A 15183-nucleotide genomic window follows, 5' to 3' on the forward strand; every position below is an offset into this window, starting at 1 on the left:
TAAATTTAGTACTTTGAAAAATAAAAACACAAATTTTACGTAAATTTAAACAATTTATTTTATTTCACAATTCATTACCAAGTAAAAAGTATAAAAAATAAAATATTTTAATATGACTATTTGTAAATTTAATTTTTTTTTGACCAAATTTGTAAATTTAATTTTCAAAGACAAAAAAAATGTTGTGTTTAAAAGAAGAAATTTTAAATATATTTTTATATTCTACAGTGATCTATCGTTCTAATTAGATGTTGCCCTACCTAGCCCCGCCCTGTCGAACGAATCTGGCTCTGGAATCTCTCCCTGGACGACGGCGGTGTTAGCGAGCGTCCCTGAACTCTGGAGCAAAGGTTGAACTCGGCTCCTGGGCACCTCGGCACCTCCATCTGAAATCCAAAGCTCTGAAAGCCTGAACTCCGAAGTGGTACCCGTTCTCCATCGTCGTCTCTCTCTACCCCAAGGTCGAGTTCGGTGTTCCAGAATCCAGACCCAGTTCCCCTGTTGGGTCCGTGCTCGTCTCTGACAGTCTCACCCTTCTCCCTAGGTTTGTCTCTCTAATTGCTTTAGTAATCTTCATCCGGAAGCATATAATTAAAATTGTGGTCTTGCTTTATTAATCTTCATCTGGAAGCACATATTTGACTCTGTCGCTTCAAGTCAACATACACATCTTAAAGACCAAATCTCTCGTCCTCACTCTGTTGTCTCATCTCTAGTTGCATGTTTATTCTTTCTTTAATATTTTTTTTTGGTGGTAAAATTGCATGTTTATTCTTTCGTTTAAGCATAAAATGAAAACAACTCGTCCTCACCCTGACATGCTTCCATTTTCATGGTTGATTGTTTCTGATTTAGTGATTTTATCATTTCAATTTCTGTTTGTTTAAATTTAAATTTTTAGTGATTGTTAATAATTTCTGGTCATCAATTTGGACTTGGGAAGAATGTATTAATTATGGGTTAAACTTATGTGTAAGGATGTTGGATGATTTTATCTTCGATGTTGGATTGTTATGTTATGGGTTTGGCTGTTATATTATGGATTTGATATTAATATTTGTGATTTTTTAATTTTAAATGACATTTTTATGCTCACATAGGAATTTAATTAATAGTTTCTAAATGTATATTATTTAAGTTTAAAATATACTAATTTATTGTTGACCTATTTTACCATGGTCTGACCATTGAATTGTAAACCACTAACTTGACCGGTTCGATGGCCAGTTCAGTTTTTAAAGCTTTGGATTTTGCACGATTTTCGCATGTACAAGAATGGTGGGTTTATCCCTTGGAGAAAAGCAATTTATACAAGGAGGTATTGCTCAGGACCTCCGCTCTGATGGTAGGAAGAGACTGACATATCGGCCCATCTATGTTGAAACTGGTGTTATTCCTCAGGTAGTACACGAATGAATTGAAAGAGTAATCTGACATTTTCACCCAGGGTTTTTCATGGCTACCTGACCATGTGGATTTTGCATTCTCTATGTAGTTTTAATTTCTGCGTTTCATGGACTTCATGCAGGCAAATGGTTCAGCAAGAGTCAGAATGGGTGCCACGGATGTCATTGCCAGTGTGAAGGTATTTTATGGTTTTAGGACATATTTTTGGTTTAGGACTAGCTTCCTTTTGTATCATTGTATAAGTTACTTAAACTTCTTGTTGGCCATTTGACTAAATCATGATATATATTGGCTTTAAGTGCAGGCTGAATTAGGAAAGCCAAACTCATTGCAACCTAACAAAGGGAAAGTCTCTATACGTATTGATTGCAGCCCAACTGCTGAGCCAGCTTTTGAGGTTTCCTATTTAACTCTGCCAGTTTCTCAACCTCTTTGTTTAGAGAAGTCTTCTGGATATGGTGGTTATTTCCTCATAATTTAAACTTCAATTCCTATGAGCATTATTAACAAAGCAAAGTAACCATCCTTGAAAATTTACCATACGGAGCAATAGGTTTTAAGCTTGCAAGACTTGAGGAACATTTTTTAGGTCACTATTCAGCTAATAACTTAAATATACGTATCTTTTTGGGCTACATGTGTTTATCCATTTATACTTGACGATAGGGTAAAGGAGGTGAGGAATTGTCAACAGAACTGTCAGTTGCTCTTCAGCGTTGTCTCTTGGGTGGTAAAAGTGGGGCAGGTCTGCATTAATTTTACCACATACTTTCCCTTCTGCATTGTTTCTTTCTATTGAAATTTAAATTCTAGCTCTTAACCGCTAGGCTATTTTCTTAGGTGCTGGAATTGATCTCTCTTCGCTGGTTGTTGTGGAGGGAAAAATTTGTTGGGATCTTTACATTGATGGGCTGGTTATTAGCTCAGATGGAAATTTGTTAGATGCCCTAGGAGCTTCCATTAAGGTAACAGCCTTTACTGTTCAAACTATTACTAGCTTGGAAGACGATTATATTGGGTTTTTTGTCACAGAACTGCAAATTAGCATTTCTCATGTTGCCCCTTTATGCTGATAAAATTGATGCTTATGACTTCTCAATTTTTTCCATGCGTCAATTTTGAGCTGTCGATAACAGGGACACATATATGGGCTGGGGGAAAAGCTGTGGAATAACATTTTTTTTTAAAAAAAAAAGTAGCTCAGAAGTTTCCAAAAAACATGCAATGCTGAAAACGTTTTACTAGACTTGTTTTTTTCTATATTGATTTTCTTTTTTATGGTTTCAAGAATCCAATACTATTGCTCGAGGCCTTTATGGAGGACTTGATGACAGTTTATTGTTGTTATTCTTCAAGGCTGCTTTGAGCAATACGGGCATCCCAAGAGTCCGTGTTTCTGCTGGTGCATCTAGTGATGAGCAACCAGAAGTTGACATTAGCGATGAAGAGTTTCTGCAGTTTGACACATCTGCAGTCCCTGTTATAGTTACCCTGACTAAGGTTGTATTCTCGTCGTCTATGATGAAATATGACCACTTAAAAATAGTTGTTTTTAGTTTCGCACATCTTCTAATCCTCATATTAGACATAGCATGGAACTTTAACTTACATGATCAACATATTATGTTCGGCTAGTGGCGTGTCCCATGTCCATGCTTGATAGTTCTCCCATCCCTGTATATTCTGACAAAAATTCTAACAGTGGCCCTTGGTAACAGGTTGGTAGGCACTATATTGTTGATGCCACTTCGGAAGAGGAATCACAAATGAGTTCTGCTGTATCTATTTCTGTTAATAGGAAATGGAACATCTGTGGTATAACCAAACGAGGGGGTGCAGGGTTGGATCCTAGCATCATTCTTGATATGATATCTGTGGCCAAGCATGTGAGTGAGCAGCTAATTAACAAGTTAGATTCAGAAATAGCTGCTGCTGAAGCTCAAGACGAGTCATGACAAACTAGGAAAATTAGTTTATTAAATGATTAACTTTACCTCCACTCCTTTATCCTAAGCCATTGATAAGGTTAAATGTATTTTTACGTAGCTGAACAGAAAATTTCCCGTGGTTTCATGGCTCAGCAAAAATTCAATGTTGGTAATAGTTACCAAATAGCAGCTGAAGAAGCTGAAGATCGGTTTTGACATACCATGTCTTCAAAGTTGTATAAGCTGTGTACTCGGTAGGTTGGCGCTAATTTTTAAGTGATCGACTTCAATTTACATAGCCTCCCGACTTTGTCTGAAATGATGTCTCTGCAAGGTTAAAATGTACTTTTTTTTTTAATTTTTATTATAGAATACTTTTAACTGTTACGCATATTAAAAAAAGTTAATTTTTTTATATTATAAAAAAGTGAGGTATTTTTATTTTTATCATTGGTTTTTAATAATAATAGAATTATATTAAATGTTTTCACGTTAATTAAGAAAAAATAAAATTAAAAAAAGTAATTTAATTATTATAAGGTGTTTTATATTTTAAATTAAAAATTAATTTTAAAAGATGTTTTATGAATAAGATTGAAAGAGGGTATTAATTATTAGATTTGGATTCAATATAAAGTTGAAAGAGTCTATCTTAATTATCTTTTTGCAGCCAAGAAGGGTGTATGGTATGGTATAAAGGACTTGAACAGAAACAGAATAATGCCGATAGAACCTTGGCTCAAAATGCCCATTTCTTTGAGAGGAATTTTGTGTCAATCATCACCCGAGAGACTTGTATTGAGATAAGGCTGATAAGCTATCAAAACTTTTTTTTTTTTTGTACACTTCTGTTTACTATTAAAAGAAATTTTCACATCTTAACTAGAACAAACTAATGAAATTAGTTCATGTTGCTAAACCATTTTTGTTTGTCTAAATATCCCCTTCATTCACCACAGCTGACTCGCTTGATGAAGAATGAACCACGTTAATAAGAATTAACTAATTTTTTATTTATCAGGAGAATTTTTAGAATAAATACATTAATTACTCGCAATAATCTACAAAATGACTTGTAAATTGGAAAATAAAATCTTCAAAAATTGACTTGTAATGGTAAACAGAGGAAGTATTATGTTATCTAATTATTAAATTTTACAATGTAATCTTTTTATGCTTGCATGAAAATTTTAATTCATAATATTTTATTTTCTTTTAAAGTAAGGTTAATATGCAATTTGGATTATGAATTATATGTTTAAATGTGATTTGAATTTTGAACTCTTATTGGATATATTTTAAATCTTAAACAATTAAACTTGAAACAATTTTGTCCCCACTGTTAAATTTATTACTATTTGAAACTTATTTAAAACACTTATCCAAACAAATTTTTAATTTTTTCTTGTTTGAAAAATAAAAAGCAGTTTTTAAAAATAGAAAAAACATAAAAAATAGAAAAATATCAAGTTTTTTTAAGTTTTTTCTTGTTTTCAAAATACACTAGGTTTGATTATTGAAAATTACGATTACTTTGATCAATTTTTATTATAAATCATTACTATTGACTATCTATAATTATCATTATTAGTTTATTTTTTTAATTCTAAAACTACTTTTAAATTAATATAACCAAACATATTTTCACTTTGTTTTGTTTTGAAAAAAAATAAAAACTGCATTACAAAATAATTTTTTAAAACAAAATGATAATAGAATCCAAATAGGCCCTTAGACTTCATTCCAAGACGTGCTGCACTGAGTAAACACCTAGCATGACATGGCAAAAATGTACGAGGTAATTTCCCGAGCATCTTGGATTCATTTATTCATCAAAATATCACAACTATCAACTGATCATGTATGCAGTACACATGTCTAACCTAAAAAATGAGCGAGTTCTGAGCATGAGAGTGTCGATCACTAGAGCCCAATGCCCGAGACTTCGATTCCACTAAAGCTAAGGCCCAAAATCTCATCTGTTTACATTAACCCATATATTGTTAGTCTTGTACAATATCGTAAATTTACATTCAATTCTTATCTATATTGCCAGAGGACAATTCCATGTACACTATGTGTAACGTCATTCTCGATATTACCAAACACATAAGACACCATTATGATAATTGGGACTAATCAAATCCCACAAAATAATTATCATAACACTAGGGTTATAAAAAAGGTTTAAGAAATTGGGATCCCAAGAAAAAAATTTTTAAAATATGTTTGAGCTCAAACTACATTTTAAAGAAAATTAAATAAGATAACAGAAGTATGAAAATAAACAGACAATACTTAAAAACAATATTAAAACAATCTAGAAATTTTTTGAAAATTTAACCCTATCTATCGGAGTGTAAGCCTTCCTCGTCGCAGCGAATAGCATAGAGAGCCAAGGCTCGCGCTAAGCATTTGTGCTATAGCACAACTGTCATGCATAGCAGTGTGCATCTGCTGTCATAACAACACTCCGAACCAACTTTCAAAGCGCCCATTTCATTATCTGTCATTCGATTTGAGCAATTTAAGTGTCTACACTACCTTTTAGAGCCACTTAGCTATTGGCACTAATCACACATTCAAAAACTCAACCATTTGAAAATTAAACATTTGGACACAAAATGGTACATTTTCTTTTCAAAACAACAGCCAAGGTGTCCAAACTCATATACCAAGTGCCAATTGTTGCGCTCGCCATGTGACGCAATCACCCATTCATTGTGAGGGAAAAGAGGAAGAGAGCCGCCACCGAGATTTTAAGGAAAAATCTTAAGAAACCAATTAAAGGTGATAATGATGGTCTTCATAATTAGAGATAAGTTCGGGAGTCAATAGTGAGTGGGAAAGGTTTTACACACCTCCAACACCCATTGCATAGAACAGTTACCGTAGTTAATTATTCAATTAGTATAGCCTTTTAAAATTATTTTAACTACTCTTTTGATTATTCACCTGCTAAAATAAATTTAAAAAGAAAAATTTAAAATTAACTTTAAAAAATGAAAAGAAAAAATAATATTTATTTAAAAGTTAGACTTGGCTTAGAATGAGAGCATAGGGCTTACGTACCCTGTAACATCCTAAGTTCCCTCATTAGTAATTATCAGTGTTTTCAAGAGGTAATTTGGTCAATTTAGATAAATTGTTAATTAGTAAGGTTTATGATAACTAATATCGTTTTTGGATTCTTGGACAGCCTTAGAAGAGGGCTAGGTTGAGGTTCAAACGGGCCATGGAATGAAAGAAAGCTTAAAATTTTGTGGGGCTTTTTGTGCCTTACGCCGTGACGGGTGACTCAGTGCGTCACTGAATATTGTTACTAAATATTGCCAACTTAGGAACATGACATTATTTAGATATCACTTGTATGAATTTGTGATAAGTGTGTATATCTTGGTCCAAGAATGTTGTTATGGATTAGGTGTGTGCTTGGCCAAGTTGCTTATAAGTGATATATATATATATATATTGCAAGTGTTTTGAGTGTCAAAATGAACAATTGATTGATGTGTTGAATTTTGTTCACCCCATTGTGTTTTTGTCCAATAGGGCTTTGGTGGTCATTTTGAACGTTATTGTTTAATTGTGTGATATGAATGGATTGTTATGTGGTGTGTGGTCCATTTGAGGTGGTCAAGGTGTCTCTAGGACTAATGACATTATGTATTGTGAGTTGGACACCATACTATATGTTTTGTTGTGAAAACGTACCATTTTGGGTTTGAGTATCCATCTTTTAAGTGGATGATTGTTTAAGCGTGAGACCAGTGCCGTTAGCTAAAGGGCTCAATGACCTTCGTGTGGACATTTGAACTGCTCAAATCAAATGTCAAATGGCGAAACGGCACACTCCGGAAGTTTGGAGAAAAGTCATGACAGCAATGATGGCAAGTGCGTGTCGAGAAGCATGATTATTGCGCCACGGCGTAAGAGGCCCTCGAGTGATTCATCCCTTTGTGCCATCCGCCGCCATGTCGGACTAGTATTTGCTGAAAAATGGCGTTTAAGCTAGATTTTGATGCCGTTTGTTTCCCATGCTTCCGTATTTGCTTTTAATTGATTTTTAACCACGGTTTAAGCTCAAACAATATCTTAAAAAGGGTTTTCTTGAGATCTCAATATTTTAACTAATTATCTTCAAACCCTTGAGTTGTGGTAACTTCTTCAGTGGATTTTATTAAACCCGAGTTATCACAACGATGTGTGAGTGTTGTCCTGATAATATCAAGGCAGACATTACATACCCTGCTAGAGGGATCAAGGCCTACATAGTTTGAGATTGTAATTTTATTTGTTAGTATTTTATTATTTTTTGAAGAGAAATTATTGAAAAATAACTTACTATTTTGCAAAAATAATAATTTTCTGAAATTTGGATGTGTGTGTTTCAACTTGCAAAAAAGTAATTTAATTTCAATTATTTTCTCAATTTTTAACATTTTGAAATAAGAAGAAAAAGAGTTTAATTTTTTTTAACATTTTTTAAAAATTTAACCGTTATACTTGTGGAGCCTTATTGACTCACATAGTAATATGATTAATTTAAGTATCTATGGAGATTCTAAAACCTCACACAACAAAAGAATCAAATAGATTATATATAAAATCTTAATCATTATACTTGCAAAGTCTTAATGACTCACATAATAATATGATTATCTTAAATGTTTGCAGAGATTCAAAAATATCATACGACAAAAGGATTAGATAACATTTATTTAAATATTTTTTTAATTTAATTGTTTTATTATGCAGGTATATATAATTTATATTTTTATGAAAAACCATAATTATTATAGCTACAAAATTTTATTAATTTATACAGTAATATGATTATCCTAAAGGTCTATGAAGATTTAGAAATTTGACGTGATAACATTTATTTAAATATTTTTTTAATTTAATTGTTTTATTATGTAGGTATATATAATTTATATTTTATGAAAAACCATAATTATTATAGCTGCAAAATCTTATTGACTTACACAGTAATATGATTATCCTAAAGGTCTATGAAGATTTAGAAATTTCACGTGATGAAAAGATCTGATTGTGTAAACATGGTTATTATTTAATTTAATTAATTATTTTTTAAATATTTATTATGTTATTATTTACAAAATCCATTTATTTATTTATTATATAAATTGAGAGATAATACAATTAATTTAAATCTCTACAAAGATTCTTGGAATCTCACGTAAGACTTAAATATTTTATTAATTTAAATTATATAAAAGAGAGTTAATTTTAATGATAGGCCATTAGAACTCATTCTTAATATATACAAGATTGATCCTCATATCTGTGAAATTTTATTAATTTATACGATATGAGATCATTTTAAATGCTTGCGAATATTCTCAAAATCTCATGGTAATGAAAACCAAATCAGATCGATTGGTTCGACCTAACCTTCAGCTTGATTTAGTTTAGCTGAGCAAACTGGACCTTATTGACCTAGGTTAACCCGGGGTAACCCACCTAACCGCCTGGGGTCAGGTGGGTTGGGCGAGTTACTTTTGTTTTTTTAATAAAAAATTTGACCCCTAAAATGATGTTGTTTTAGGGGTCATAATATAAAAAAATTAAAAATGAAAAAAATAGATGCCTTAATTAGCTAATCAAATTTGTCTCAGCTTGTCTTGTCTTTATACTCAAAAGTCTAAACTCGTGAACTGAGAAGGCAAAACCTCTGGTCTGAATTTGATGTCTCGTCTTTGCCTCTTTAATCTTCCTCCTTTCCTCTTCATTGCTTTCTATCTCTCGCCTCTCGGATCTTCTTTTGCTTGAACCTCTTCTTATCGGACCTCTCTATCGCATTGTGCATTCTTCAAGCTTGAAAGGTCTCATCTTGTCTACTATCATCTATTATCCTTGGGAGCTTTGATGGCCCATAGTCAGGTAGTTGCTCTCTCTCTCTCCTCCCACTTGATTCAGGTATGGCTTCTCTCTCTCCCCTCTTCGAGCTTCATGTTGTTGTGCTGTTGCTCTATATCTTCGAACTTCAGTTGTGTATTGTATTTTGATATCTGACTTCTGAGTATATTAATCCTACTTGTATATCTTCAAGCTTTAATTGTGCAAAAATATCAAATTTTAAATTACAATGACTAGATATAATCCTAATATATCCAAATCTGTTGCTTTGCATACTTAGAGTAGTTGAAATTAAATTACACATTTAGTTGTAATTTAGCTAAAATTACACCTTTAATCTTCATGTGCTGGCACTTGGCATGATTTGAAATCACACATTTAGTTGTTGCTCTGTTGGCATCTTCGAGCTTCACTTCTTGAATTTACACACTTTGATATTAGATGCATGCTTTAATTATGTTTTCTTATTTTAACATATTCATTGTCATAATTTTTTATTGCATTAGATGTTCATTTATGTTGAAATTATTGCAACTTGCATGTTAAAGTTATAACATGGTTATTAGAAGTAATTCTAGCAGTGATGGGATTGAGAATCCTACCTCTAATTCAAATAATCTTACTCCTAATTCCAACAATTCTCACACCCCCACTCCTTTGCATTAATCCTCTCTACACAGACTGAGACTAGGATCCTCTGACAAATACCTTTCTTCCTGAAGAACTAGAATTGCCAGTATTATATCCAGGCCTCTTTGAGACTTCACCCATCAGACCTAAAGGGGATGAGAATCTCCCCATACTGGGTCGTCTCCTCTCAGCATCTACCTCTTTACCACACCAAGCTACGACTCTCAGCTTATGGCATATCTTGTTATATATTGTCATATCAAATAGGGCAATCTGTTGGTAATATTTAGGTCTCATTTTCTTAAACAGTCTCTCAGCTTTCCACTTAGTATCATTATTATGTTAGAGGTAAGTAGAGTAGATTGATAAGTCGTTAAACCTTTGGATAAAATCTTCCTCATCCAGATCTCCCTGCCTGAATGCATGGAATTCTTCTTCTTTTTTAGTTCTGAATAAGACTAAAAAGTATTGATCAAGGAAAACCTTCTTAACTCATCTCAGCTTAACTGAACACCATCAATTAGTCTTACAAACTCCTACCACCTCTTGGTAGCTCTAACTAATTGCATTGTGGCCAGTATAACTTTTTGCTCCAACATACAAACTACAACCTTGAAGATCATTTCTAGTTTCTTTATCCACAACTTCGCTTCCCCATCTCTCATACCGCTATCAAAAGTTAGTGGGTTGAATTGAATAAAAGTTTTTCAAGTATGATCGGTTGATGGATCAGTATCGGGAACTTCTTGTCTACTACCTGAACCTTGAGATGGTCCAGGCTTGCTCTGTGCTTTCTCTTGTACTGGAATGCCTTGAGCCTCAACTCTCTCCTATTATTCTCTACCTCTCAGGATTGTATCATGATCTCGAACTGTCTACCTTATATCCACCACCATATCTCTGAGATCTCAAGTAGCTTATCATGTCTATCTCTTTGGGATTGAACCAATTGAACTTTTGACTCTTGTTCCTCCTTAACTACCCATTTAGAAATAGTACTTCTAGCACAAGTGCCTTTCCACATAATTTACTATTTTCTCCCTTCCTAAGAATGAAAATAAGAAGGATAAGTGAGCATTAGGGAAAGAGTTTTATAATAAAAAAGTATAAGTTTCCAAATGTATATATGAATGCAAGAAAGAAGAATCACCATTATGAGGTCTCATCACTTTGTTTGAAAAGCTTGGGTCTAAGACTCAGTTTACAAAATATTGAAATCTTAATATATTAAAGCCATATGCAACAGAATATAAATCATATGCATTCATATTAATTCCCACATGCCTTTAAAATAAGGAAAACAGGTCAAACTAAGGGCCATGCACTATGGCATGTGGCATAGAGCCACACGCCTGACTTTCTCTGTACCATGCACTGCAGCATGATATGTCATGTTACCACAGCACATAAACTAAATTCTGTAATTGTCATTTAACAGCTCAAATGATGAACTTTTAGTGTACACTGTTTTTACATATGACATTTAATCAAAGTGATTCAAGTGCCCACATAAAGCTCAGCTCATAAGCTAACTAATGAGATAGGTTTGAACATAATCTAATGGTTCAATCAAAATTTGAATACTTGAGGTGTAAAAAGACACTTTTTTTAAAGAAATTAATGCACCTAAGTGCTCAAATCAATCCTTTAATCCTACTAGACTATTCTAGGCCTTGAAGCAAGTCTACAAAGACCTAACACACCTGATTGACTATAATATATCATATGTATACACACGTATCAAAATTTGGCCACTCAACAGCCCATTTCCATAAAACAACTTTCAATAATTTAACATAATTTGGCCCACTTGGCCTTTGGTGTAACATCCCGAAAATTTTAAAACCCAAATTTAATTTAAAATAAAATATCTATAATTAAATTAAAATTAAGACTAATTTGATAAAGGTCTAGAACTTGAATTTCACTAAGAAAAAGTTTATTTTTATTTTACTTTTAATTATGAAAAAAATTATCAAAGTTGCCAGGGGCTTTTGTGCTATAATAAAAAATGTTGGGCCTTTTCTTGTAATTTTCTCAAAATTACTAAAGTTAAATTTTTTAAGAGGAAATGCACACAGAAAGGAAAATGAAACAAAGAAAGTAAACAAGCAAAGAGCAAGAAAACGAGAGAGTGAGAGGAAAAAGAGAGGAGGAAGAGAGGGAGTTAGACTTAGATCTGGAAGGCTTTGTGATAGTTGCAAGCTTGATTACACAATAGGTAAGTTCACTACTTCAATCATCTTCCTTCCCTCTTAGTTTTTTTGAGTTTTTAGAAGAGGTAAGTCTTGTATTTTAATCCCAAAGGCTTTGTTTGTATACTCTTTGGTTTTTTTTTTTGGGTCTTTGGGAGGTTGTTTTAAGTTTCAATATGATACTCTATTATTTTAAGTGGGCAATTGGATAAAAAAGAGAGTTTTAGGGCAAAAATCAAACCCCAAGGGACTGGATTTTTCTCTTTAATAGTTTAAACCTATTGATTTAGTTATAATTGTACCATTTGAATCCAATAAGATTTAAATTAAGATTTGATTTTCATTATAAAGGCTGATTATGAAAGTTAGTAACACTAAGTGAAGGTTTTTAATTGATTAAAAATTATATGATCTGAAAATTAGCTTAGTGGTGGCTAATAAATAGTTTTGGTAGTTAAGTGATACTATGTGAATGGTTGGTTTAATATATAGACCATTAGGATGGATTATGGCTCATGAACCCAAGCTGTGTGGTATGAGTTATAGTTTTCATTAATGCTATTTGCCATGAAAAGTAATGTGGATCACTTATATGTTGTAGGAAATTGTTGGTGGAACTTATTGAGAAGTTAAGGAAGAAATCAAGTTTCATTTTGTATAAGAGAAAATCCTTTTGGTATGAAAGAGTTGAGGTAATAGGGGAATTTATATTTCTTATTGCTTTGTTTAGCTATTTTTGAATAAATATTACCAGCTATCATGCATTACATGTTTTAAATGACTAAATGAAATTAATTGTATATATGTTTTCTATTTGTTTAATAATAATATTTTTATGAAAGCGAGGTTGTTTGCATGCATTGTAATTATAGAGAATAGAAGTTGCATTTAAGGAAGTATAACTAGGTTAGGTATCTTACATAGGCTAAGGAACTGCTTAAGGGAGGAGTGATATTTGTTATACTACCTTAAAGTGTTGAAATGGTTAATACTCAGAAAAGGTAGATAAGAGTGAAAGGCATAATCTTGGTGGGAGTTCATTAACGGAGAGGTGTAGACTTGTGATATTTTATGGCATACTTTCAGTACTCAGTGTTGACTTTTGTATTGTGGACTTAGTATACTAAAGTGATTAGTAGATTGAGTGTTCAACACCTCTTAGTAGGGGAGGAATTCGACATATGAAGTGTGAGGTTGAGTGCCTAAGCCAAGATAGCCCTCACATGAAGAGTAAGTCGGGCTGGCTCTGGGAAGGAATTACCTTCAAATGCTCAGGATTCACACTGAAGGAGCACAGGTGGTTAGGTGGATCGATCATGCCTTAAATTATGTTTTGTGCATGTGGAGGTACAAGTGGATATAAAGTTTACCTACTAGCTAAAGATTACTGGGGGGAATTCTATTGGTGAGGAAAGGTCATATCGGCCTATGTCATACATTCATGCATTTTTAAATGATTAAATTATATGTTATGTTTAATCTATTATTCATTTATTCGACTATAGCTTACTTTATAATAACAAATGTAGATTTCTCTGTTATTAAGACTGTGGTTGTCTCATCCCTTTCTTTTCAATATTTCTAGGTCCAGGCAAAGGATCTAGTGGTAGATGGGGAAAGGAGCTGAGCTAGGGGTTGTTTGTGAATTCTCAAGAACCGCAACCCCTTTCTTTTAAGAAAATTGATAGGATTTAGTCACTTATCCTCAAAATTAAACTAAAGATAACCCTAATGCAATATAGGGCCAACCTTAAGTCATCTCCCAAGGAATGGTATTAGTCTAATTAAAAGTTATTTAGTAGAATAAATCACCCAAAGTTGTTGGAATTTAGTTACTTAAGTATCTAAACTAATTACCTAATGTGCAAGTAATTAAAATTCTAGTGAAAGTGAATGAAATAAACTTCCCTTTTCACAAGAATGGAACCCTAGATATTAGTTTATTTTAGACTCATTATCTCTTCATAATTAGGCTAAGTTTAGCTTCCCTTTCCTCTTGACTAAAGCTATCATGAATTAAGAAAATTATCCTAAGCCAATTAACCTAATAAGCTAACTTCCCTAGGTCTTAAATTAAAGTCCTTAATTAATGAAGAAATTAGCCAAGTGATTCACTCAAACCTCTCCCTCAAATGCCACGGCCAAGACAAGGAGTTAAGTAACCATAAGATTATGTCAAGCTATTCAACAACTCAAGCATTAACATTACAAGATTATGCAACATTAACATATAGGATTTATTAATTGAAAAACACAAGATTATGTGCCAAACAAAGAGAGACCAAATTCAGTAATGGCTGTTCAAGGAAGAAATCAAATGAAACAATCCTCTCTTTTTACATCAACATCAAATTCAAATTAGAATTTACAAGCTAAGATGATTAAACCCTAGATTAAGGAATCTAACCATCTAGTAAAAAGAGAAGAGGATAGGAAACAAGAGAACTTAGCAAATTTGAAGCTCAAGACTTATCCTCCATTTTTATCTCTCTAGGATTACATCAAAGAAATTAGCCAATCTTCATCATCTTCAAGAACCCTAGAACATGCTTGTGAAGGCCAAACTCTATAGCTCTTGAATGATGGAAATGAGCTTCAATCCTTGTGAAAGTGGGAGGGGTGGGATGAAATTGAGGAGAGAAGAAGAATGGTGTGAGTTTTATGGAGGTTTGGTGGCTAAAAATGGGAGATATGGTGATGAAAAATAAAGAACAAAAGAGGAAAAATGAAGAACACTATAAACAAGTGAGAGAAAATGAAGGACCATATGTCACGGCTTGTGCCACATACATCGTAGCATGTGGCACAGAGACCACAGTTGCCCACTTTATGCAATGCACCATAACATGTGGATACATGTACTACGGCACACACACCTGATTTTGATGTCATTATGCAGATTTCTGATGTGAACTTCAGACGTGTGCCATTTTCGCATCCGATGTCTAATTAGGGTGGTTCAAGCACCCACACAAATCTTGTTTTGAAATCTAACTAGTAACATTTTTTAATCAAATATGTCTATCAAAAATTGAAAACTCAAGTGCATTTTGACCATTTGAAGTCAAAATCACTCAAGTATCTTAATCTGAAACCAAATGTCATTAGTCACTTTTTAGACCTTGATCACATCCAAATGG

The 15183-nt window shown here is 33.0% G+C and overlaps 1 protein-coding gene across 3 annotated transcripts; it reads left to right on the forward strand.

Annotated features, from left to right (window-relative positions):
• The first annotated feature begins 403 nt into the window (after positions 1-403).
• On the forward strand, positions 404-3629 carry LOC129288635 (uncharacterized). Of its 3 annotated transcripts, none has more exons than XM_054925307.1 (8): positions 404-544; positions 1228-1401; positions 1529-1585; positions 1712-1804; positions 2074-2152; positions 2248-2372; positions 2764-2907; positions 3126-3629. In XM_054925307.1, exons 2-8 carry the CDS (start codon positions 1276-1278, stop codon positions 3360-3362), a joined length of 861 nt encoding a protein of 286 aa, XP_054781282.1. In that variant the 5' UTR covers positions 404-544; positions 1228-1275; the 3' UTR covers positions 3363-3629. The 3 variants fall into 3 exon arrangements, with proteins under 3 accessions (XP_054781282.1, XP_054781283.1, XP_054781284.1); XM_054925308.1 differs by having other exon boundaries at positions 1233-1401; XM_054925309.1 differs by having other exon boundaries at positions 1275-1401.
• The last annotated feature ends 11554 nt before the right edge of the window (positions 3630-15183 follow it).

The sequence above is a fragment of the Prosopis cineraria genome, unplaced genomic scaffold, assembly GCF_029017545.1.
Source record: "Prosopis cineraria cultivar Desert tree isolate PC_DT_omini unplaced genomic scaffold, ASM2901754v1 PC12, whole genome shotgun sequence".
In the NCBI taxonomy this organism is placed as follows: domain Eukaryota; kingdom Viridiplantae; phylum Streptophyta; class Magnoliopsida; order Fabales; family Fabaceae; genus Prosopis; species Prosopis cineraria.